Below are 24,767 nucleotides of genomic sequence, written 5' to 3'. Positions count from 1 at the left end.
AGACTTATTCTACATATTCAGCACCTTTATGCACCCCCGCACCCAGTTGGTATGGAGATTTGGACCTGAGTGTCTCCAGTAGGCTGATGACACCCAGCTGTATCTGTTGATGAGCAGCAGGCCATACGCCACCCCAGATAGTTTGGCCAAGGGATTGGAAGCCGTGGTTAGCTGGCTAAAACAGAGCCAGCTGTAATTAAATCGAAGACAGTGGTCCTGTGGCTGGGTTGGGGAATGCAGGGTTGAGATGCCAACTCCTGGCTCTTGGTGGTCTGCTGCTGACACCAGGACTGACCATCAAGAGCCTGGGTGTGATCCTGGATGCATCCCTTTCAATAAAGGCCAAGGTCACAAATGTAGTTAAACTAGCATTTTACCATCTGCACCAGGTTAAGCATTTGATTCCTTTCATGTCTCTGTTTGATCTAGCCACAGTGAACCATGCAACGGTCATCTCCAGGTTAAACTACTTCGACTTGTTCTAATCAGGGCTTCCCTCGAGACTGACCCAGAAACTACAACTGGTCCAGAATGCAATTGTGTGTGCTCTTATGGGAACTTCTTTTATACGGCTGCCAAACTCCCACCGGGAGCCAGGGCTGGATTAAAATTAGGCCAAGTAGGCACTGGCCTATGGGCCCCCATGCCTTTAGGGGCCCTGGGCTGGCTTCCCCCCCAGTTTCCCCCCTGCTTGCAGCCCTCCCAGTCTCCATGCTCAGCCAGCAACTGAGCCGCTTTTTGCCAAACTTACCTAGTGTGTCCACTGCTGGTGTCATCGCCAAGTTTGCCTCCTCTCCCCTGTAGCGTTGTTGAAGGGGATTTAGGGAAAGTGGATGCAGCAGGGGCCACAGGCAGCAGGGCAGGCACTCCAACTCTGAGATAATTTGCAAAGGTCCCCCCCCTGAGATTTTGACTGCCTAGGTGCCACCACAGGGTTTAATCCAGCATTGCTGGGGGCAGGGGATCTCCTGGTTTGGGGGGCCCCAACCCACCAGCACAGAGCAGGCCACCAGGGGGTCTCCACCCCCAAACAGACCTGTTGCCGTGTGACATGCCCCACATGATGATGTCACCTGGAAGTGTCGCACCATGGTACCATAGAGTTTTACTGCAAATCCTAGAGCATCCACAGTGTGACAGGGCCAGTTTGATAAAAACAGGTTGCTTACCTGTAACTGATGATCTTTGAGTGGTCATCTGTGCATTCACACTGTTGAGATCTACGCCGCCTGCACCGACTCAGATGCTGTTTCTCTAAGCTTCTGTGAGGGTCTTGGTGCCCTCCCACTGAGCATGCCGAGGAACTCCACTGCGCATGTCCAGAGGGGGCGCCCAGATCCCACCAGTTCCTTCTGATCGCTAAAGAACCACTAAAGGTGTAGGTCCTCAGCAGTGGGGAAGGAGGGCAGGTAGTGTGAATGCCCAGATGACCACTCGAAGATCATCAGTTACAGGTAAGCAACCTGTTTATCTTCTTCATGGTCTCTGTGCTTCACACTGTTGGGAGATTAGCAAGCTTGGTCTTACCTGGAAGGCGGGTGCTGAAGAGACCTCACACTTGACTGTATCGCAAAACTGCATGCCCAACGCCAGCCGAGGGGCAAAGTTGAAGATCAAGGGCGTAATGTCTCACGAAGGTGTCCAGATAGGGGTCTTTTGGCAAGCAAGTAGCATGATTTGATAGTCTTTACTATCTATTTCACGAGTCTCTGCAAAGAGAGTCTATTTCCGCTATCGTACTCTGCAGAAGTCACAAAGAGGTGTGGAAACTTCCGGAATGGACGCGTGCGGTGCAAGTAGAAGGAGAGTGCCTGCCGCACATCCAAGGAATGCAGCTGACATTCCTCCTCCGAACTGGGGTTAGGGAGAAAAGTGGGTAGGAACACCTCAGACCGCACGTGGAAGTCTGATATCACGTTAGGCAGAAAAATGATGTCTTGGAGCATTTAAACGCCATCAGCTGAAAATGTGGTGTACGGAGGGCTCGCTCTGAGGGCTCATAATTCACCCACCCTCCTAACAGAGGTAATGGCTGCCAAGAAAGCCATTTCCATTATAACAACCGGAGGTCACATCTTGCCATCGGTTCAAACAGCTTCCTTGTCAGTGTCTGAAGAACCAGGGGCAAGTCCCAGGATGGGGTCGGGTTCCTAACAGGAGGGCATGTCCTACGGAGGCCCCGAAGGAGCTGTTTAGTGTCCCTATGCAAGAAGACCAATGTCCCCTGTATGTTCTCACATATGGCCGATATGGCCGCCAAGTATACCTTCAGGGACAAGTAGCTCAGTCCCTTGTTTCGTAGGGTAATGAGGAAGGAGAAGATAAATTCCAGGGCAGCAGATTTTGGCACACATGAGACTGTCAGGAAGGAGAAGAACTTCCACCATTTAGCGACATAAGACCGCCTAGTGGACGGTTTCCTACTACTGTCCATGACTTCCTGGACTCTCAGGGAGAATGATCCGGTTTGATTAGCCATGCGGTTAATCACAGATGAGGGATGTTGTGTTGCAGGATCGCCCCTCCTTGGCCGATGAGGAGGTCCGGGGTTGCTGGAAAACGTGCTGGCTGAGAAGCAGGAGCACCGAAAACCATGGCTGATGGGGCCACCAAGGCATCACTAGTATACAGGTAGGCTTCTCTCTCTGCAGTTTGGTGAGCACTCTGGGTATTAGGGGTATCAGAGGGAAGGCATAGATGAATTCGTTCTCCCAGTCAAATAGGAGGCCATCCCCCAGTGATTGTCTGTCTGCTCCCCCTCGACAGCAGAACAGTGGAACCTTCCTATTTAGGCACATCACAACGACATCTATCTGCGGTTGTTCCCATCAGTGGAAGAGTGGGGACAGAAAAACATCGTTGAGTCACTCACTCATGGAGTAGTGCACCCCCCCGCTCAAGAAGTCCTCTTGGACATTGAGAGTACTGGGGAGATGTACCGCTACTGGTGTAATGTCCTTCTCTAAGCACCAGTCCCAAAGTGTGATAGCTAGATTGCACAGCTTGCGTGACATGATGCCACCCTGTTTGTTGATGCATGCCAGGGCAATGGTGTTGTCCGTCATTATAGTGACCACCTTGTTCTGGAGAAGTGGGCAGAATGACTGCAGGGCAAAAAAGATTGCCTGCAACTCTAGCAGATTGATGTGACACTGTCTGTGCAAGTGGTCCCACATTGCTCCCACAGATAGGTTTCGGAATTGTGCTCCCCATCCCCACAGGGAGGCGTCCGTGGTGAGAGTCTCTGATGGGGGTTGACTGTGGAATGGAGCGCCCTCCAGAAGATGTTGCTCTGCCAGCCACCATGACAGGGAGCGCGTCACGCTCTTCGGGAGTCTGAGAATCTTGCTTTGAGAATGCCTCAATAGGTCGAAACACGCTAGGAACCAGAGCTGCAGAGGGTGCATTCTCAATTTGGCAGGTGAATTACTGCCATGGTTGCCACCATTAGGCCTAACAAGCACTGAATCTCAAATGCCGAGGCTTGACCGTCCTTTAGCCCTTGCTGCGCCAGTTGTTGTAGAGTGAGGGCCCTGTCCTGGAGCAGGAAGCCTTTGACTTGTACAGAGTCCAGAACCGCTCCTATGAACTGAACCCTCTGCGACGACTGCAGCTTCGCTTTTTGAAGTTCACTTGGAGGCCTAGGTCAGCTAGTAGTCCCAGTGTCGTTTGGGTGTCCCGAACGAGGTTGGATTCAAAGTTGGCTACCAAAAGCCAGTCATCTATGTACTGAAAAATTACGATGTTCTGGAGTCTGAGGTGTGCCATCACCACCACCACGGTTTTGGTGAACACTTGGGAGGCTGTGGAGATGCCGAAGGGCAGTGCCTTGTATTGGAAGTGCTGTTGTCACACTGAGAACCACAGAAACTGGTGATGGTCCCCTCTGATTGTGAGATGGAAATATGTGTCTTGGAAGTCGATCGTGGCTGTCCAGTAGGCCTGCTGCAGGAAGGGCAGGATCTGTGTCATAGTAGTCATGCGGAACTTTTTGGGTGGGATGTGAGCATTCAATCCCCTGAGGTCCATGATGGGTCAAAGACCGCCATCCCTCTTGGGTATGGTAAAATACCAGGAGTAGAAACCCTGTCCCATGTCCTCCAGGCAGACAGGTTCTATGGCTCCTTTGATCAGCAGATTCCAGACCTTGTCCAGAAGGACTGGGGATGGGTGTGTCATGACGACCCCAGATGGTAGGGGTGGAGTGTGACCTCGATCACATACCCCCTGGCAATTATTGATAGCACCCACTTGTCTGATGTAATCTTTAGCCATGATGGGAGATGGGGGTATAAGCGGGTGGTACATAGAAGACAACTGGTTGAAGGAAAGTCAACTCGAGGGGAGTCAAACCCCTTGTTTGGGGCCCTTGGGAGCTTTGGAACACTGTTGTTGAGGCGTGCTCTGGTACTTCGATTTACTGCTGTATGTCGGCCTCTGGGAAGAATTGTAAGGTCTGCTCTTCCAGGGTTGATCCGGGGAGCTCCTTGCGGATGAGAGTCTGGACCAGGGTCTAGAACCTGTGCGCGCCTTGAAGGATTTGGTGGAGGAGGATGAAACACTCAGGTTTCTAGATGCCTTGACACTCTTATCAATCTCCTGGAGGGTGGAGTCAGTCGTGGTGTGGAACAATCCTGTCCTGTCAAAATAGAGGTCCTCTATGGTGGATTTTGCATCCTGAGTCAAAGATGTGGACTGAAGCCAGGAATGTCTTCGAAGTGCAACAGCTGTGGAGAGGGTCTTTGCTGCCGTGTCCAGGTTGTGCTCAATAGAGTTTATGTGCTGTTTGGCAACTGCCATGTCCTTTTTCTGTATTTTTCGCAACTGGGCACTCACTCCTTCGGACATGTCCTGGAGCAGGGGCATGATCTGGTCTCATAGGACATATTGGTACCTGGCGAGGCACACTAAATAGTTGGCATTCTTGATGCCTAAGGCTCCTGCTGTGTAGAACTTCCTCACAAAGGAGTCCAGTTTTTTCCCTTCCTTGTCCATGGGCATTGTGGAAGAATGATGGTTTCTAGAGGACGATGTCACCGCCATGGAGTTTGGTTTAGGATGTGAGAGTAGAAATTCTGCTTCCTTGTCCTGCACCTTGTACAGGTGGTCCAGCCTCCTGGACGAAATGGAGATGTATGCTGGTTTCTCCCAGTGGGATTTTGCTGCTTGTAGGAGGACGGAGGTCATCGGTAGAGTGATGGCTGCTGAAGTGTCCTTTTGGACTATGTCATACACTGGATTGGTGATTTCTGACTGCAGTTGCACGATGGAGAAACCCAGTGTAGAGGCCATTCTTTTGATTAGGTCACTATAAGATCTTAAGTCCTCGGAGGGTGAGATCTGAAGGTCTTCCCCTACTGGGGTGAAAGGACCCGCTGGGTTGCCTGAATAGGACTCATCGGAGTCGGTCGCCAATGAGGCATCGGATCCTCTCGGATCGGATTGGCCTGAATCTGATGGTGCTGGTCTGGTCAGCTTGGTTGAAGTCGACGGGGTGCTTTTTCTATCTTTAGGTTTCTTTGGGAGCTGTTTGGGTTCCCTCGGAATCAACCTGGTGGAGAGTGTGGCGTATTGGTCCCACTCCGTGTAGCGTCAGAGCGGAAGCCAGGGTAGGGGTACTGCAGTTGCCTCTGATCCCACTGGTGAAAGTATTGTGCCGGGGGCCATTGGTGTGAAAGCCTCTGATCGAAGTCCAGTCTCGGCTGATCGTCGAGAGGTATCCTTGGCTCTAGTGGATGGTCGACAGGTTCCTGCTCTGGGGGGTCTCTGATGGAAGATCCGGCGGGAGTGGTTGCAGCCGAATTGGACGAGGCTGCACTTTGCTGGGTGAGGTCTATGTCATCATTCTCAGTAGAGTCCAGGGTCATGTCCTGTCTGCGAACTGGGGAGTTCACCCAATGGGTTGGCGTCTGTAAGATTTTCAGGGGTCTGGACTCCGAAACCAAAGGGTCCAGTTGATGTGGAGTGAGCTGGAGTGATGCAGAATCCTCCGGTGTGGAGGAGGTCCGACGCTTCTTGGAGTGCTCTTTGTGGGGGTGTTTGTCCTTCTTCCACTTTTTTTGTCAACAAAGAAGTGGAGGACTGAGAGGCTGACGACTGTCGGTTCGATGTCAACTTGCTCGATGCAGCTGGGTTCGAAGTCGATGCCATCTTGGTTGAGGCAGATGACTTAGCTGGCATAGTTAGGCGGGAAGTAGCTACCGCCGATGCCAGGGAGCCCTCAAGAGTGGATGCTTCATCCATTGGTCGGGGGATGAGAGCAGATTCAATGAGGGCTGTTCGGCGTCTTGCCGCTCGATTCTTCTGTGTTTCCCTTCTGAACTTTTGGCAATGCGGGCATGTATCTGCACGATGTCCCTCGCCGAGACAGAAGAGGCAGAGGGAATGCTCGTCTGTGGGGGTGAGCTTGCTCCCGCATTGGGAACAGCGCTTGAAGCACCCCCACATAGGCCAACGGGCCCAGCGGTGGGGCTGAAGAAGGAAAAAAACTTGGATTCTAACTACCTGGACTGGAAAAAACTAACAACTAACACTACAATAATCTTTTTTTTTTTAAGAGAAGAAAAAGTACCGACCGGAGCGAAATGGAGAGCTTCCTCTCATGAGCGTGGTCAGAGAAGAACTGGTGGGATCTGGGTGCCCCCTCTGGTGCTGTAAAGTTCCTGGGCATGCTCAGTGGGAGGGCGCCAAGACCCTCGCAGAAGCTTAGAGAAACACCGTTGGAGTTGGTGCAGGTGCCGTAGATCCCAACAGTGTGAAGCACAGAGACCACAAAGAAGATTGTCACTTCTGGGTGATGTTATCATGCCACGTGCAGTGGAGGGACTTGGCAATCCTATTCTTTTAGAAACCATATTCAACTGATGCTCTGCCAGTTGCACTAACTCCAGATTGAATACTGGATCAGGTTCAAGGGTCTGGTATTAACCTTCAAAGCCCTAAACAGGATTAGCAAAAGATTACAGAAAGCAAAAGAATACAGAAAGGCCTCTGGTGCATATAGGAAAAGTCATAAGCATAGCTTATGCTTTAAACCCGTTGATATAAGATATTGCACTGTCCAGGGTAGAAGTTACATGGGAACTTGACAATTCTCATAAAAAATAACACTTGTATGCAAGACTAGAGATTATTAGACTAATATTACCTTTTAGCAATAATTCTCCTGTCGTGGTGGCAAATATGACCATCTTGATTGGTTGGGGCTTGGTCTAAGCTATGGAATCTTATAAGCAAAAATTCTACTTTGTGAGCTACTGGCATTAAAGTTGTGAGCTGCTGCATAAATTATTTATTTATTATTTAGTTAGTTAATTTATATTCCGCCCTTTCCTGAAATGGGCTCAGGGTGAATGACAACATACATAAAACAACAATTAAAACTTACAATTAAAATCAAAACAATATAACACAGTACAATAAAATAATAGGCAAGTTATAGACCTTAGATGGCGGTTTCAATTAGGCGCATTCTACAATTCAGTGTACTGATCATCTAAAAATACAATGGCTGATGGTATAGCAATCAGATGGTATTGCAGCAAAGAAGGCCAGCCAATGGGATAGGCTAGGACACCTGTTGCCTCAACCAAAGGCCTATTTTACAGTCCCAACAGAAAGGTAACAAATCAGTAAGGGCCTGGATTTCTGTGGGGAGCTGATTCCACCAGACTGGGCTCAAGGCCAAAAAAGCCTTGGCTCTGGTTGAGACAAGTCGGACATCCTTTGGGCCAGGGACAGTCAGTAGATGTTGTGAACCAGATCTTAATGATCTTCGGGGCACATATGGGGAGAGGCGGTCCTGTAGGTATGTTGGTCCCAGGCTGTGTAAGGTTTTAAATTTTGAAACTAAGACCTTGAAACAGATCAAGTACTTGACTGGTAGCCAGTGCAATTTTTACAGTACTGGGGCCATTTTTCCTCTGGGGCTATTTTTCCTGAGCTAAGACAAAAATGTGTGAACTGGAGGCTAAAAATCTGTAAGCTAGTTCATACTAACTCAGCTTAGAGGGAACACTGATCGGCGGGACTGTGGGGTATCAGCCTTTGGTCAGTCATACTATCAATCAAGAGTACTTGCATGCCATTACTTGAGTCCACTCCTGTCTCCTGTCTGAGTGGCTGTTGCTAGCTAGCAAAGCTGATTCTGTCAGTAAAATACAACCAACTGGGATGGGGAGAGAGATCTGTTTTCTGGAATCCAGATGGCAGAGATCGGCTCCCCTTGTGGTGTGGGGGGGAGTGAATGCCTTCACTTTCCAGTTTGATGGGAAATCCCTAGAGATTCTGTGGTGGAGTCTGAGGAGGACATAGGAGTTAGGGCTTCAAAGCGGGGTCTGCCAGACCCAGGTTCTTGCTGTGGAAGCTGACCTGGTGATTTTGACCAGTCACACACTTCCAGCCTCACCTACCTCACAGGTTGCTGTTCAGGTCAAAGGGGGGGGGGGGAGAAAAACAATGTAAACTGCTTTGGTCCCTGCCCCCACTGTGGAGAAAGACTGCACTTTTCCTATGTAGAGGCTACAGGGAGGGGGAAGGCAATGGAAAGCTGAACTCAAGAGGGGAAATAAAGGGAAGGAGATATGGTTGCCAACTCCAGGTTGTGAAATTCCTGGAGATTTAAGGCATGGTGCCTGCAGAGGGTAGGGTTTGAGGAGGGGTGGGACTTCAGACAGATAAAATGCCGTTTCCTCCTAGGGAACCACTGTTGCTAATCTTCAGGTGAGGACTAGAGCTCACTCAGAATTACAACTGTTCTCCAGATGACTGAGATCAGCTCCCCTAGAGGTGGGTGGGTATGAATGCCTTCACTTGGGTGGGTGGGAAGACAGCAAAGGTGGGTAGGCACTCACTCAGAGCCTCTTTCTAGAGCACATTGTATTTTTCTTCACAACAGGCCTAACTCCTAGTGTGTTTATAAAAGCAATCTACTGTTACCAAATATAAATAAAACTGTATACAAGCAATCCCTAAAGCAACTTGTCAACTACTTGAAAATACATATAAAATAAATGGTGGGTGTGTGCGTTTAAAAAAAAACAGATGATATAGAAGCTGCACAAAACAACTTGCCAGGGATATGAGCAACTGTGGGCATCACCTCTTCCTCCTGTTCACCATTAAAAAGAATTGTTATTCATATAGGCTGACAGGTAACATTTACAGTTAGTCTTTCAGAAAGGCAATATTTGCAGTGCATCATTGCTTGAGGCCTTTCCCCCCATCACACTGAGACTGCTTAGGGTGTTTTTTTTTGTTTCAGAAGTATGTGAAGTTTTGCAAAATTTTAGCATTGTCAACAGTGACTTCTTGTCTATGTTTCCTATACAAGACTTGTTTGCTGAAGAATAGCCAAAGACATTTTACCAATTCATGCAGGAACACAAATGTTTTGTCTTTTACAAATATACAAATTGGGGCCCATGAGACTTGCAGAGGGAGGAAATCCCATCTTTCCCTCCACTCTCTTGCCCCCAGTGCAAATCCCAGGTTCTCAGGCAACTGTCACCAGGTCCTGGACTGTTCGGCAGCCACCACTATGCCTGGGGTGGCCCTCGAGATTCCCCTTGGCTGTGCTGCTGCTGGGCCCAGTGCAGCTCCTGGGCTGTGGCACTGCCAGGCCCAGTGCAGAGTCCGGGGTTGTGGAAAGAGTGCTGCTGGAATCTCTAGCAGCTGCCACTAAGGCTGGCACAGCCCCCAGGCTCTCCCTGGGCTGTGCTACCACTGCTGGACCCAGCTAGGCTCTGGGGCTGTACCGATGGCAGCATGACCAGCATGACTTCTATGCTTTGGCTGCAGCAGCATGCCTAGTACAGCTCCCAGGCTGTGCCAGTGGTGGCATGCCCAGCATGGCTCCTGAGCTGTGTGGCTGTTGCTGGGCCTATCATGGAGCCCTGGGTTGTGCTGCCACTGGGCCCAGCACAGAGCCCCAGGCTGCACAGCCACTGGATCTGGCACAGCTCCCTGGTGTGCCACTGCTATTGACCACCAGATGTAAGTACGTTTTCTGTGCAAGCACAGAGTTCTCCAAGTTTGCTGAAAAATCTCTTTAGCCTCCATTTAGCCCCCATTCACAGATTTAGCTGACCACAGATGGTTATTAGAATCTTCGACTTGTTACAATAAAGCTTGAGCAGAGCTTTATAAAATCGTGTGTTATCTATTTATTTATACCTCACTGTTCCACCCCATGGGGACCCAAAGCAGCTTACATTGTTCTCCTCTACTCCATTTTAAACTCACAACAGTGTGTGAGGTAGGTTAGGCTGAGAGTGTGTGACTTGCCCAAGGTCATCCAGCAAGTTTCCATGACAGAGTGGGGATTAGAACCTGGGTTTTCCAGGTCCTCGTCCAACTCTTTAACCACTACACCATGCTAGCTCTCATGCAAAGCAACTGTTAGCCACTTGTGTAGCCCTGATAGAACATAAAGGTGGGATATGAATCTGGTATATAAACAAACAAGTAACAACTTTGTAAAATGTGTGCACAGAGTGCTTATGCTTATCAAGCTGTATGTGTGTTGACTCTATCCCAGTTATCAGGGTCATATGTATAGGGCTTTAGTCCTACAATTTCTGTTTGAACAGACTATGCACAGAAACAACTAAAAGAATTATAGTAGTTCTCAGGCTGAGGGTCAGAACTGCCAAATAGATTGTAACTTCTCCTTAGTGGGCTGCAAGGACAGAAAAGAGGAAGAGGAGGAGTAGGGTGAACTGGAAGACAAATTTGGATTTGCCTCTGCAAAATGGTTATGAAATTTAGCTTCTTGTTGTTTGAACACTGAATATGAAAAATAGAATATAAGCTTGTTCAATGCTAACTGACATGACATTTCTGTTTTGTTTTTTAAAACTATGAAAGGGCGAAGTAGTATGGAGTTATTTGCAAGTGGGACCCAAAAAGTACAGTGGCCCAGCAACTTGAAGTCTTCTACTAGCCTAAGGAGCCCTACTCTGACATTTCAAAAAAGTCTGAGAATCACTGGTATTCATGATATAACAGATTACTAAAGGTTATGTTGTATAATAAAAATGTAAAACTTTATTTCTTTTTTTCAGCATAAGAAAAGTAACAGGAATGTGACACATAATTTTCATCCTTGAGATATAACTAAATGCATTACAAAACAGAATGAGAAATCTAACAACTTCTGTCACACTTTGCCTCAAGCAAGTGGCCTTGAAAACCTATTGTCTACTGTATATAACTCATCCCCATAATGACAGGGGATGAGTTTTCAGCTGTTCAGCATCATAAGATGGCATTCCAGGATCCATAAAACAAAGAGACAAAGCACAAGACAATACATTTCAAGAAATGTTATTGTGACAATCCTGCAGGTCATCCACTGAGTTTACTATATCTTCCATAGAAAGCTAATTTAGTACAACTGAGGGATGGCAGTTTTCACACACAAATTAACAACAAAAAGTTCAACAAATTCACACAGAGTACTATGTACACCTGAGGAATGTGAATGCTTTACATTACATTTGGCTCATTTAGGATGTATTAAAAAGTTGTTTTGAATTAAATGGAATGTTTATATTTAAAACTTTTAATCAAAGACCCATGCCTTCACCCAGAAAAGGCAGTTCATGCCTTTCATATGCCTTGCATTTCACTTTCTGTCTCATATAATTAATTGTGAGGCCAGGGGAAAACAGTGTGGATTATGTATCGTTTGTACCATACCAAATATTACCTTGAAGTCATGAAAAAGGGACATGGAGAAGCAGCAGTTCTAGGCCTGTTTTGCAACATGGAATTCTACTATGATATCCAATAAAATCCAGGGGACAAAAGCAGCACTAAATGTTCAGGTTTCAATTAATCATATTTTACTAACAATTGATGGTTTGTATATGGTAAATGATGTATTAGTACAATAATAGGTTTCTGCTCTGTACAAAAGTATCATTTAATAATTTATAATATTTATGAAGGCATATAAAGAGAACAAAGTTTTTGTCTTTACAAAAACGTGCACTTTGTTTTTAATTAATTCTAACAAGGGGGTTGTTTTGGCCCCTGATATTTCTGGAAACATAACAAGGTTTCATTCTTGTAGTAGTTACATTGTAGTTTCTTCCCACTCAAGTTCCACATCACCTACAAAAGAAATAGATATAAGTATTAACTGAAGCTTTTAAGAATGTAATAGATTGCATGTGATATTTAGCGCAAACTCTACAAGCAAAACAAGGATGATGGGAATTGTCTGAAGCTTTCTGATCTACAAGTACCACTGTGACTTCTTGTTTAATCTTGCTGTCCATGTTAGTTTGTGTTCTGGATTATCCAGAGTAATGGGAGAGTATAATGTAGAGTGGTACTTCTTTGTTTCTTCTGTAAATTTATGACTCTAGACAGGCTGAACTTCACTAATTGCCAATTTGAGTAGGATGCATAAAATATAGACCGGGGCATTTCTCAAAGATTACTAATGAAATCTGGTCAAACAACTGCCCCTTGACAATTATATATAATGAAAGGAACATTTAGATCTGCTTTGGTTTTTATTATAGATTATTACCAAATCAGATTATACTGGATTTTGTAATTTTTAAACGGTTCCCTGTTCCTTTAGGCTGCTCATTATATCATACCCAAGGGACTTCTGATGAGCAGTCCTATTAAGTCTGAACCCAAGACTCAATTTTTGGTGCTTAGAGATGGTTCTCCAAGTGCTTGACTCACTTCTGAGAACACAGACGCATGTACAGAAGTAGGTACTTCTCTGCTCTCAGAAGCAAACCTGTGCTTTTCTGAAAGCCCACAAGCATGCACTTCTGAGCTCTGACTCTTGACACCTGTGCAGAACCACTGTAATTCTCCACAGACACTGATGGGAAAAATGAGTAGGCTAGTGGGTCATAAGAAAGGCATGGAATCATTCCCTGTTCACTGCTGATGTTCCTCTGATGAAATCCACGAACTTCAACAAAAGCTCTTCAAATCAACCCCCCAGAAATAATCCTAAATAGAACAGAGCTGCAGAAATTAACTCATCCCCAGTTGTTATGGTTATATTACCAATGTACTGGTCTTAGTGATCTATTAAAGTGCTTTCCTTGTTGTCTTCTTGTATTTTACTTTGATCTTTTAAAGCTGCCTTGGGAATCATGTGTTGAAAGGCAGTTTATAAAATTTCTTATATTAAAAAAAACCCATAAAATATATTTACTTACCTTCCATGGCATCTAAAGAGTCCATCTTTTGCAGTACTGAATAATTTACAAAACATAGTGGCTGGCTGCTCCTTTTCACGGTCAACAAATCTAAAACACACTGGTGCAAAAATATATACTGTGCCTGTGAAAGGTAAAAATGAAAGGGTATTCAGATTATTTATTTAAAATATTTATACTCCAAATTATCAATTAAAATGCTTGAGATGATTGATGAATGGATAACTTGCTTCTGATGGTAAAATGCTGTGACAAAATTTTGGAATATGTACACAGAGAATGTTAAAGAAGCTAGGGCTGGGACTCAGGCAGGATCATGCTTGCAGTGCTGTGGGGAGGGGATCAGAGTGGGGGCAGCCATGGTGATCCTTGCTGGGTGGATCCTTGCTAGCTGGTTGCAAGTGCAGGAAGCTGGGGCCTGCCCGACACAACGCTGGGTCTATCAATGAACTGTTGGCGTGTGGGGGTGGGGTGTGCCCTGGCACTATTTAGGAAACTGTGCTGCCCCTACTCACCATCTTTCCAGAATTGGACAACTTGGCCCACCCTCCCATCCCTCGGATAGGTATAGTTGTACATGCAAGGAACATCCATGCATTCACACAATACAGTAACTGAATGTATTGCACTCCTCAAAGTGGAGCTGACAGCCTCCAACTCCACACGAATGAAATGCCAATATAGTGTCTGCACAGGGATCCTATCTTAGCAGTAAGTAAATAACAGTAAGGTTAAGGGGGAAAAAATCAAACAAGGTTCCAATTGGCTGTCTTCTGTAATTCAGTATCTGGATTTTAATCCAATGTTTTTTTATAATGAAAAAGGAAGAAAAAGGAGTCCACTCTAATGAGAGGAACACTCATCACGTTTGATTTGTATAAAACAATAATGCAGAATAGTAGAACAAAATCCTTTACCAGACATGTCACATCAATGTGACTTTAGTTTTTTTTAAATGAAAGATTATTCGATCTATCTATCTATCTATCTATCTATCTATCTATCTATCTATCTATCTATCTATCTATCTATCTATCTATCTATCTATCTATCTATCTATCTATCTATCTATCTATCTATCTATCTTTCCTCTGTGGCACTGGATAGCAAAACCCACTGAATCATGTGTTTTTTAGGAATGGAGACCAGAAATCGATGAGCCATAAAAGAGACTGTCCATTCTTTTTGCTATCTTCCATCAAGAAGGAAAATTACATTCCATACTGTAAGCATGACTGCCCTGGCCCAGCCTTACAGCTGTCATGCCAGTGTTCTATGTGCAGCAATGTTTTTTCAAGGGGGCAGCATTCCATCATGCAAGCTGCTATCTGCTGTTCTGAAGTGGTGCAGTCCAACACCAGAGACAAGTTTACCCTCTCAGCTGCTGATTGTGAGAGCTATGCTACCGAACAGGCTCTAAAATAGCTTACCAAATTCTGTACTGTACACATTCTTTCTGTTCTCAGCTCAGCTACAAGTCCATATATGTCCACGAAGTCATGGTCATTTATGTGCTGTGTTAAATGATCAAGGGCAATGTAAACTCCAGTTCTTCCAACTCCAGCACTATAAAGAACAAATGGTGAATCAATTATTGCACCTGTAAGTCTAAGGATGAACTACTAAGACCAACCTGGAACCAATTAGTAGAGTTGCCAACTCCAGCTTGGAAAATTCCAGGAGATTTGGAGGTGGTGCTTGGGCAGGATGGAGTCTGCTGAAGGGAAGGAACTCAGCAGAGATATAACACCATAGAGGCCACCATCTGACATGGCGATTTCCTCCTAGGGAACTATTTTTGTAGTCTGGAGATCAGTTGTAATTTCAGGAGAAATCCAGGCCCATCTGGAGGTTGGCAACCTTACAGATTAGGATGGTAAGTAAGTCCCTGCACTGAGTAACATGGAAATATATTGTCATAGACCAGTTCCTCACTAGCAGTTGCTCTCCTCCTTGGCTTCTGCTTTCCCCAACTCAAGAGATCAATTCCCCTCCAGTTGCTGTGCAGGTGTATTTTGATCCATGGCTCCCTCCAATTTCCCTCAGGGTTTCTTGCTCTAAAAAGGGAGGGGGGAAGAAACCATGAGGGAAATTGGAGGGAGCCACAGATCAAAATGCACCCACGCAGCAGCTGGTGGGGAATTGATCACTTGAGCCAAAGAAAGCAGAAGCCCGGGGTGGAGCAACTCCTAGCGAGGAACTGGTGATAGTGATGCACTGTGACTGTGATGGCTTAGAGTCAGAGAGGAATGGTGCTTCCTAATGCTTCTCAATCCATGCCCTGCCCCAGTACTTGCATAATGTTATGCCATGAAAGAGGCAGTGTAAATATAAACACTTGCAGGACAATTGATCTCAATGGGAAAGAAAAAAAAACAAATACACACCTGACCCAGCCATAGTGCAGCTTAGGACACTGTAAATCTGCCAGTACACCCATAGCTCAGATGACTTAGTACATGGTATGAGGCTATATTTCTCTAGACTCATGTTGGACACTCTTAGAACACCACAGAGAAGAGAGAGACATAAAAAGACTTTAGTGATAAGAGCTCTAGATAGATAGTATTTATCTAGAGCTCTTATCACCACTTTGTACAAGCAGCACTTCATACAAGCAGCTAAGGTGGAGAATTAACGCAGCATATTGCTAACTGTGCTCTGCTCAGAATTACTACAGAAACTCAGTTTCTCTAACTGGGGATGCAGGATAATGCACCCGCACAGACAAGAGACAGCTGATCCCTGTCTCATTTACAATATTTACCTACAATGTTCTGGCTCCATAACCTTAACAGTTGGTAACACTTGTCTCTTAAAAAGTCAGCACAGGATTAGTATGCATAGTATAGAAAGGGTTATATTCAAGGTGTGATAGTATATAATCCTGCCAGTGCAATCAGGAGCGATTCCATTCCAATCATTGCTATTGCTGTCTTGTAAACCCAAAACTGACTCTATGCCACCATTAGCAATGCACAAGTGCTGCTGGGCTTTGGACTGGTCTTCCCACAAATGCAATAAAACAGTCCAGTGGCAATATTGAGCTACAGGCAACTGGGAAACTGACTCACATGGGAGTAGCCAAGTTCCCTTGGTAGCTTGGACATATCCTGACAAGAGCTCCAGTCTTTGGCTCCTTGAGGACGCATCAAAATTCTGGTCATGATTACCAATAGAGGTTTGCAAGACAATAATAAACCTTTTATGACCACCCAGGACTCTGCATTACAATACAGAAATATTGTAATGCAGAAATCTAATCCTAAATAAGCCTAGAAATCTAATCCTAAATAAAGCCAGGGACATAACCCATCTCCAAGTCCTGACCTTTGGTAACAGGCATTAATCAGGATTGCCATTCAGGTAACCTAGACATCCTTCCCAGAAAAATCCCACCTTCCCCATTACCTGGCACCATCTAGGATTCTGACTCCTCCCCACAAGTGCAGAGATGATCAAAAAAATTGAGTAGGATTTCCCCCCAGGAAAAATACAATAAAGGTGGCATCTTTTCATAAGTAAACTGGATTCAGTTCCACCCCAGACTGCTCCTCCACCACTACATAACAAGGTTTAGTTCAAAGATTCAATATGATCACCAAGATTGTCCCTCCACTACGGACACTTCAGGGTATCTCCCTGATCCGAATCCGATCCTTCCCTTCCCCCACTCTGAGTGCCATTCAGAGATAAAAACCTCAATCCCCTCCCTCCAACATACCCTTCCTCTTTACTACCTTTCTGGAGACACTGTAGTCTCATAGCAACACTGAAGGTGGGTTCCAACTCTGGACTAGCTCAAGGGAGGAAACATTTAGTATACCTGGGATGGCTTCCACAAGGAATCATCTGATTTGCTTACTGTTGCTAATTTTCCAAATGCTTGTGTGATTTTACAGATCTTCTAGCTGCTCATAGCTCATTCATTCCCTTAAATTTAGTATTTTTGATTGCTTTTTCAACCTACCCTCATATTTTCCTGCATTTTCTTTTATGTTTATACATTCTATAAAGATAAGAATTCAAGTACTGCCTCCCTCACTGTTTGATACTCCAAATCCCTTTTTGATGTATTGCCCAAGTTTGCATACATTTCAAACACAGACCAAAGATCCCTTCTCCACAAAATTTGAAGATCCCCTTATGAAAGAGTGTTTCTGTGTATTCTTAGCTTTCCAGTTAACGTTATTACTATTTATTCTTATTACTTTCTACTGAAATCTCCACTTACCTGCAATGAACAACTATAGGTGTATTGTCATGTGCTCGGCTAGCACGGATCAGCTTTACAAAACGAGTTAATGATGCAGCTGTTTCAGGTACTCCATGTTCAGGCCAAGAAGTGAAATTACACTGGCGTACCATCATACAATCCCCATGCTTTCAAAGATGGAACAATAAAGATTTTTGTTTTACACTTTTCACAGTAGATGTTCACCTATAAATTGAGTGCTCACATTTATACAGGGATAAATTCCAGTAAGATTTGTTAGTGAAACTTATTTAAATCCTTTTGTCTTGAAGAATACCCTTAACCTGATTATCTTAGGATACAATCAGCAGCCAGAGTGAATTCAAAATGTACAAGTTCTTTACTTAATACTTCATCGTTCAGTGTCATATAGCATTAAATAAAAAGTATTGTAGTTTGCATGATTACATGAAAAACTTCTGTGTTTAATCTGTAATATGGTCTCAGAGCATGGCTGGAGGGCACATGACACAGCAGACCTGTTGTACCTAACAAGTGTACATCTTTTAGTGCCTCAATAGGAGACCTTTAGGTGATCCTGTGTAGTTCACCATGATTTCTATAAAGGAAAGCATAATAATTATAATTATTGCATTCTGTCGTAATCACCTCATGAAGACCCCAAGACCATGGGGTTTTGTCAAGAATTAAGTCAAGGTGGTTTGCCATTGTCTACCTCTGTATAGCCTCCCTGAGTTTCCAATCCAAGTACTAACTGTGTCTGACTGTACTTGACTTTCAAGCTATTGAAATTGGGCTAAGCTGGGCTATTCAGGCTCGTGATGGAAGAAAGGCTGTATATAAATGCAGTAAATGTATAATATATATCTAAATTACACCTGCTTCACACAAGCAAGTGATCGACTTGATGCTAAAGCTAGTGAGTAATACATGTGTGAACCTATATGGAGATTCAGGCTGATTCCGCATTAGCCTTTGCTCCGGCGCTGTGTTTCCCCTGGAGCAGATGTTGGTTTCTGCATATCTTGACCCGGGACGGCAGTTTGACCCGCCTCCAAAGCGGTGTCGACCTGAATTTAGGAGCTTCTCAAAAAGCGAGAAGTTTATTTTTGATGCGGTTTTGGGGCTCGAAATTTATGTGCGGAACTCACGCCAATGCGCTGTCAAACATCAGTAGAACACACCCACATAACTCCATGCCCATGATTCCACCCAGTTATTTCATCATACTTCCTTAATTTTACTCCCTTTGGAAATTATCCAATATTTTCCTGAAATAAAGTAATTTTTTAAAAACATATGAACATATGAAGCTGCCTTCTACTGAATCAGACCCTTGGTCCATCAAAGTCAGTACTGTCTACTCAGACTAGCAGAGGCTCTCCAGGGTCTCAAGCTGAGGTTTTTCAAGCCTATTTGCCTGGACCCTTTGTAGTTGGAGATGCCGGGGATTGAACCTGGGACCTTCTGCTTACCAAGCAGATGCTCTACCACTGAGCCACCACCCCTCCCTTATCACATTTCGCATTACAACGCAAAAAAAATATAATGATGTAACACGATTTTCTTTTACTGAATAAATCCCTTGCTTCCACCCGCCCCCATTCTTTATGGTATTCCGCATGATTTTGATAATGTGTCATTGCATTGTGATTACTTTCCTCCTTCGATTAAATCACTCCTGACTATTATACATTTTTTTTTCAAATAAGATCATTACAATGCAACTAAATAAATAACGATGTTACATGATCTACTTTAAAGATGCACGATTGTCACCTTTCTCGATCCCCCCCATAGGGCCTCAAACGGGAACGGGAATTTGATTATGTTTATAGGTTTATATTTTTGATAGGTTGGGGAAACTTTCTCCCTTAACCCCTCGGCATAAATCTCCCCCCCACCTACATGCATCTATTTGTAATTTGTTATAGCTTTTAATGGAAAACTGTGTGCTTAACATTCAGCGCGTGTGGATAAAAATGGTGGATCGCCAACTCAGATTTCCCAGGGCTTAGATAACCTGCCAATGGCAGGGTGAAAGGAAAATATGTGACTTTGCCAGTATTATGCCTCTGGCATTACGTTGTAACGCAAACAAAGACGATCGCGTTGTAACACGAACATGCATGTGTGTTAAAAAAAAAAGGGGAAATGTATGAGGGAGGAGGAAATTGCTATGATTGTGGGGGAAACTCCGGGAGCAGCAGTAATGTGGAATCAGAACACACGGAACAGATTGGGAATTGAATCTGGGAGAAATCCTCTAGTGTGGAATTGGGAAATCACGTCCGCATGGAACAACCACAAGCAAAAGGGAGGCAAATGCCAAATGTGGAATCAGCCTCAATTAATGTCTGTGAACCTTTGACATTTTCATCATTCCTAGTTGTTTGCTACTGTGCTGAAATAGGAGTAGGAGAAATCGTTCCTAAGTTATACTTAGTTATTTTCTAGCCTTGCAGAACAAAATGACAGGTCTTGAAACACTCAACTATGTAGCAGAATAAACTCTAATATAGCTTGTACATAAAGAAACCATAAACATTCAGGAAAGCTAGATGAGTTTAGGATTAAAAGTAGGAGCAGACTAATCATGATTTTTTACAATATGTGGAAGTATCTTTAAAAACTAATTAATCAGACCTGGCCTTACCCTTTCAACCTTTAGATCCCTGATGGTCCAATCTGTTTGATGGTCTTCCACTAATTTAGTAATCACGATATCTCCAAACACAGTCACTGGAATGTTGTCTTCAGGCCAGTATTGATGACATCTTATCTATAACCAGTATGGAACAAAATAGTCATGTGCTGTTTTTTTGGATGCATAATTGCCAATTTTTAATTGTATTTGCAATTCATTTGCTAGTTACTTACCCGTCCTTTTTCAAAACACTGTGTAAGCATCACAAGAGTTTTTGCTCTAGTTTCCCATACCATTCTCCAGAAATCCCCCACTGTGCCTGGTAATGGTCCTTGAGTAGCAATAAATTCATTTGGACATAAATAACCCTAAGGAGAAGACAACACTCAATGCTGATGAAGAAAAAAGGTGAATAAATTCAGGTAGCAATGTCATTTGAAGTAAACTCTATACTGCTCATAGCAGAAACCTGCTCCACTGCTGCAGAAAACCATCTTTTTTCTTTCTTTCATTTCTTAGTGTTTCTTATGGCATTCAGGATAAATTTGTCCATTCCAGTCTTACACAGTATTTTAATTTGTCCCTAACTAAAGGTTTTAGAAAGTGACAGCGTTTAGTAATAAATGTAGCAGGAATTACCAAAATATTTATACAGGGTGGTAGGAATAGTCTTGGTACCACAATACCTTTGACAGGCAGGGGATCCATGCAGACTTGCAGGGAGAACCTCTTCATGCCCTGCTGATCATCTTCCCTAACCTGCCTTTATTTTCCTCCTTCCCTCCCCAACACATCCCCCTCAGTTTCTCTTCTTTTATTAGGTCTTTCCCTTTCTCCCATCCCCTATCTGCCACTTTTCCTCCCTTCCTTCCCACTTGCAGCTTTTCTATTTTCCTGTTTCCTTAACTCCCTCAAGTGCCCATTTCCCCCTATACTCAATTTTTCTTTCCTTATTTCCACACATTTTATCTTCCTTCATGCCTTGGCTGCTTGCCTGCTTCTGCTTTCCCCAGTTAACCTCCAGTATGGAAGTGTAGCTGCAGTGACCATTGTAGATTACCTGAATTTCCTATTCAATTCAAAATGACTACCAAAATTTCATGAGGAATTCATGTCATATATCAGCATTTTAAAACTTTTAAAAAGCCTCCTTGTTATTCGCAATTTAAGGTTTTCTGCAAACCTGGAGTTCTCCCAAGTTTACAGAAAGATATCCCTTCCTCTGTACATGGCCCTAATCTGCGGGCTTAACAATCCACATCTAGTGCCATATTCAGAATCAAACATATTATATAAATCTTCCTCTACATGATTTCTGTACAATTTCTCTATATAAATATTTCTATATATAACCAGAGATCTGCCTGACACATGCACACACACGCACACAAACACACACACACACACACACAGAATAAGGCCCATTGTGGAAAAAAAAATACAACAGGCTCTAGAAAGAGGCTCTGGGCGAGCGACCCCCCCCTTGCTGTATTCCCACCCAGCCAAGTGAAGGCATTCACTCCCCCCCCCTCCAGGGGAGATGATCTCTGCCATCTTGTGAGCAGTTGTAATTTGAAGTGATCGTCAGTCCTCACCTGGAGATTGGCAACAGTGGTTTCCCAGGAGGAAATGGCTGATTTTTAAGGTGGAGTGTATGGCATTGTACCTGTTTGAGGTCCCACCCCTCCTCTAACTACACTCTCCAAGCTCTACCCCTCAAATCTCCAGGATTTGTCAACCTGAAGTTGACAACTGCTAGGTCACACTGGCTGTCATGGGGAGGGGCTGCTGCTGAACAGGAGCAAGCAGCCAGGCCTAGTTAAGTCATGCCAGTCAGGTGGCATCAAGTCACCCCAAGGGTGCTGCCAGGCTCAGGGTAGCCAACCTCCAGGAGGAGCCTGAAGATCTCCTGGGATCACAACTGAACTCCAGACAATAGATCTCTCAGCCCATCCTGGAGAAAATAACTGCTTTAGAGGGTGGACTTTATGGCATTATATTCAGCAGAGGGCAACACTGGTTGCCTAGCAACAGCCTCTGGCTAACAGCTTCCCCAATGGGGAGGAGGGAAGGACAGGGAAGAGGTGGCCACCATGGCTTCTGAGGAAATTCTTTGTGAGGCCACAGTAGAGTGACAGCCCTTTCTGAGACAAGTTGATGGAGAGGACACAGAGCAGCATCTGAGATGTGTCTGTCTCTGAGGTAAGACTGTTTTGATGGTTTGTTCAGTGTTCCCAGGACCGCAGTAGGCGGGGGATAGGGGAGTCAGCCAATGGGAACCCAGAGGTGGTGACTGATGCATGATGAGTCAATTGAGTGCATGGAATGCACCTGCAAGCCAATGGGAGAGCTCTATTTGGCCACCACCATAGGGGAATTATATATGGATATATTCAATAGGTGTTTGCGCAGATACTACTATATTAATTTTTCTTTGTTTTCCTGCAAGAGTATAAATACTTTCAGAAAAATTCTGATGGACCAGGGTCCAAATACCCTGTTTTCGGTGCTAGTCCACAAGAATGAAGGGACATATAACAAACAATGATTTGGATCTCTGAGTTATGGTTCTTCACCTTACTCTTGCACTGGAGAGGATTAACATAGCTTCTCTCTGCCACCTGTTCTCTATATTATGTATCAGATAACTAACAGCTGTGAATTACTTGACCTGTAAGCATCTTGATTTTACTTGACTAGTAAGTATAGATCTGTGATGCAGTAAATCATTCTTCAATGTGAACCAGTATCTCCTTTTGAAATTATGACTGCAATCCTGAGCAGATTTACTCAGAAGTTAATAACATTTTATTCAATGGTGCTTACTCCCAGCAATAGGTTATTAGGATTGTAGGCTTTGTCTATGAATGGAACACAAGCTGATATATGGGTCTGACTTCCTATGCTGCTCTCCTATTTTAATTCAAATCAAAAACTGAAAGCCTATAATCTCTTTACAAAAGAAAATTAAAAGGCGAAAGGAACCTCAAGGGAACATATTTATTATCCTGTCATCTTTGTGTTGGAGCTAAGATCTGCTTGCCTTTCTGTTTTCCATTAAGGCGGATAAACAAGACTTTGGTCATCACAGAACACAAAGCATCAGATAAAATAGGATCACCCCTGATTTAGTCATGCTAGTTGGAGAGCTGACAAAGGCATCTCAAATTTCAGCCAAAACTTACATTAGAATAATTAACCAAGACCATTCATAGCTCATAAGTGGGCATTTTGCCACAACAGTCTGCCATGGTTACGATTTCCAATTATGCCACACAGGAACTTATATATTTGGGGCAGCGACCTCCAATTTTTGCCTTAATCCCCCTTGCTTCTAGAACCATCCAGACTTAATGTTATTTGAGGTTCTCCTAGGCACACAGACATTCTCTATCCTGTGCTTCCTTTGGTTCCCAAAGCAAAGCATATTTTTGGCTTCTCCAAGACTAGCTTTGTTTTATGAACTATATGGGCTTTCATCTGTCATGCGATATTTGGCCCTGCTTTTCCACATTTTGAATTATTTGCTGACCATCCACCTGGACTCCTGTTTTGGTGCTGAACTTCAGTAATTATAGGATTTTTTTTCTTAAATGGAAAAGTGAATGTGATAGACAGGAACCTGTCCAGCCCCTGAAAGTGAAACAGCCAATTGGTTGTTAGTGACTGAGCCTATAAATTTTATTAGCTTATTGTTCTTAATCTTAGACTGTATATCTTGTCTGTCCTTATTTCATGTTATGCCTGAGTATGCCAATAAAAGGGATGATGATGATGATGACTGAGCCTATTTCAATGCTGCTTTGAAATGCAATCACCTTTTAAAGAGCTTATGGAATGTTAGGAGTTATATAGCAGCTGACAGTTTTTAGTCTGCCACAGCAAGAGAGCAGATGTAGACAGTATAGCCCTGTCCCTGGTGGAGCACAGAGTGGGGTTAACTATACCTTAGGAAGAAGACAGAGTGATCATTTTAGGCCTACATTTGTTGGTGAGCAGACATGGTTGCCAGGTCCTATCCTATCCAAATTGCTAGAGCATCCCCATGTGATGTTTCCAGTGTGATGACATCACCACACACTTCTGGGTGACACCATCACACCGGGAACATCACATGCAACAGAGCTCTTTGGAGACAGGGATCTCCCCAGGGCCCCCAAACTGGGGGAAGCCTGCCCCCAGCAGGAGGCTAGGAGCCCTATGAGCAGATCTTTAGCAGTTTAAGCTAACTCGTAGTGGGAGGATAGACTGGAATGGCCTAACTCAGTTTTAGGCTTTAGCAGCCTGTCAGAAACATTGTTAGATTCCATGGGTACTGCCATTTGCCTATCTGAATTGAAGGAGAAAGGCAGAACTGTCACTCTGACATCTAGGACTCAGATCTAATGTGGGTACCTGTGCTGGAAGATGGATCAGCAGCACCAAGCAGTTAGGTTTCTACATAGTCAGTACTAATTCATCAGTCATTGTCTCAGAGACAGCCACTGCCAATCAGAGTAAACCATTACATCTGACTTGGGCAGCTTCAAGTATTCATCGTCAGCATCTCATCTACTTTCCTCACAAGTTTCATAGAAAAAAGTCTGCTTTTTTCATGAATACTCTGAACTTCTGCAAAACCAAATGGTATTGCTTTCCACTGGATATATTAGCAGTTGTAGGAAAACTGCAGATACTTGCAATGAGAGGCATATATTAGATCATGCAG

The 24,767-nt window shown here is 44.3% G+C and overlaps 1 protein-coding gene across 1 annotated transcript in view; it reads right to left on the bottom strand.

Moving 5' to 3' along the window:
* Positions 1-11,044: 11,044 nt before the first annotated feature.
* PTPRQ (protein tyrosine phosphatase receptor type Q) overlaps positions 11,045-24,767 on the bottom strand; it is a 213,067-nt gene continuing 199,344 nt past the window's right edge. The window contains exons 43-48 of the mRNA XM_060244417.1: positions 20,293-20,427; positions 20,069-20,194; positions 17,431-17,579; positions 14,627-14,762; positions 13,197-13,320; positions 11,045-12,117 (exon numbers count right to left, since the gene is read on the bottom strand). Coding sequence (XP_060100400.1) covers positions 12,080-12,117; positions 13,197-13,320; positions 14,627-14,762; positions 17,431-17,579; positions 20,069-20,194; positions 20,293-20,427 — 708 coding nt within the window. The 3' untranslated portion in view covers positions 11,045-12,079. The remainder of the gene's footprint in view (positions 12,118-13,196; positions 13,321-14,626; positions 14,763-17,430; positions 17,580-20,068; positions 20,195-20,292; positions 20,428-24,767) is intronic.

This window comes from Heteronotia binoei, chromosome 8, assembly GCF_032191835.1.
Source record: "Heteronotia binoei isolate CCM8104 ecotype False Entrance Well chromosome 8, APGP_CSIRO_Hbin_v1, whole genome shotgun sequence".
In the NCBI taxonomy this organism is placed as follows: Eukaryota; Metazoa; Chordata; class Lepidosauria; order Squamata; family Gekkonidae; genus Heteronotia; species Heteronotia binoei.
Note: the sequence above shows the minus strand (reverse complement) of the source record. Positions and strands in the feature narration are given on the sequence as shown.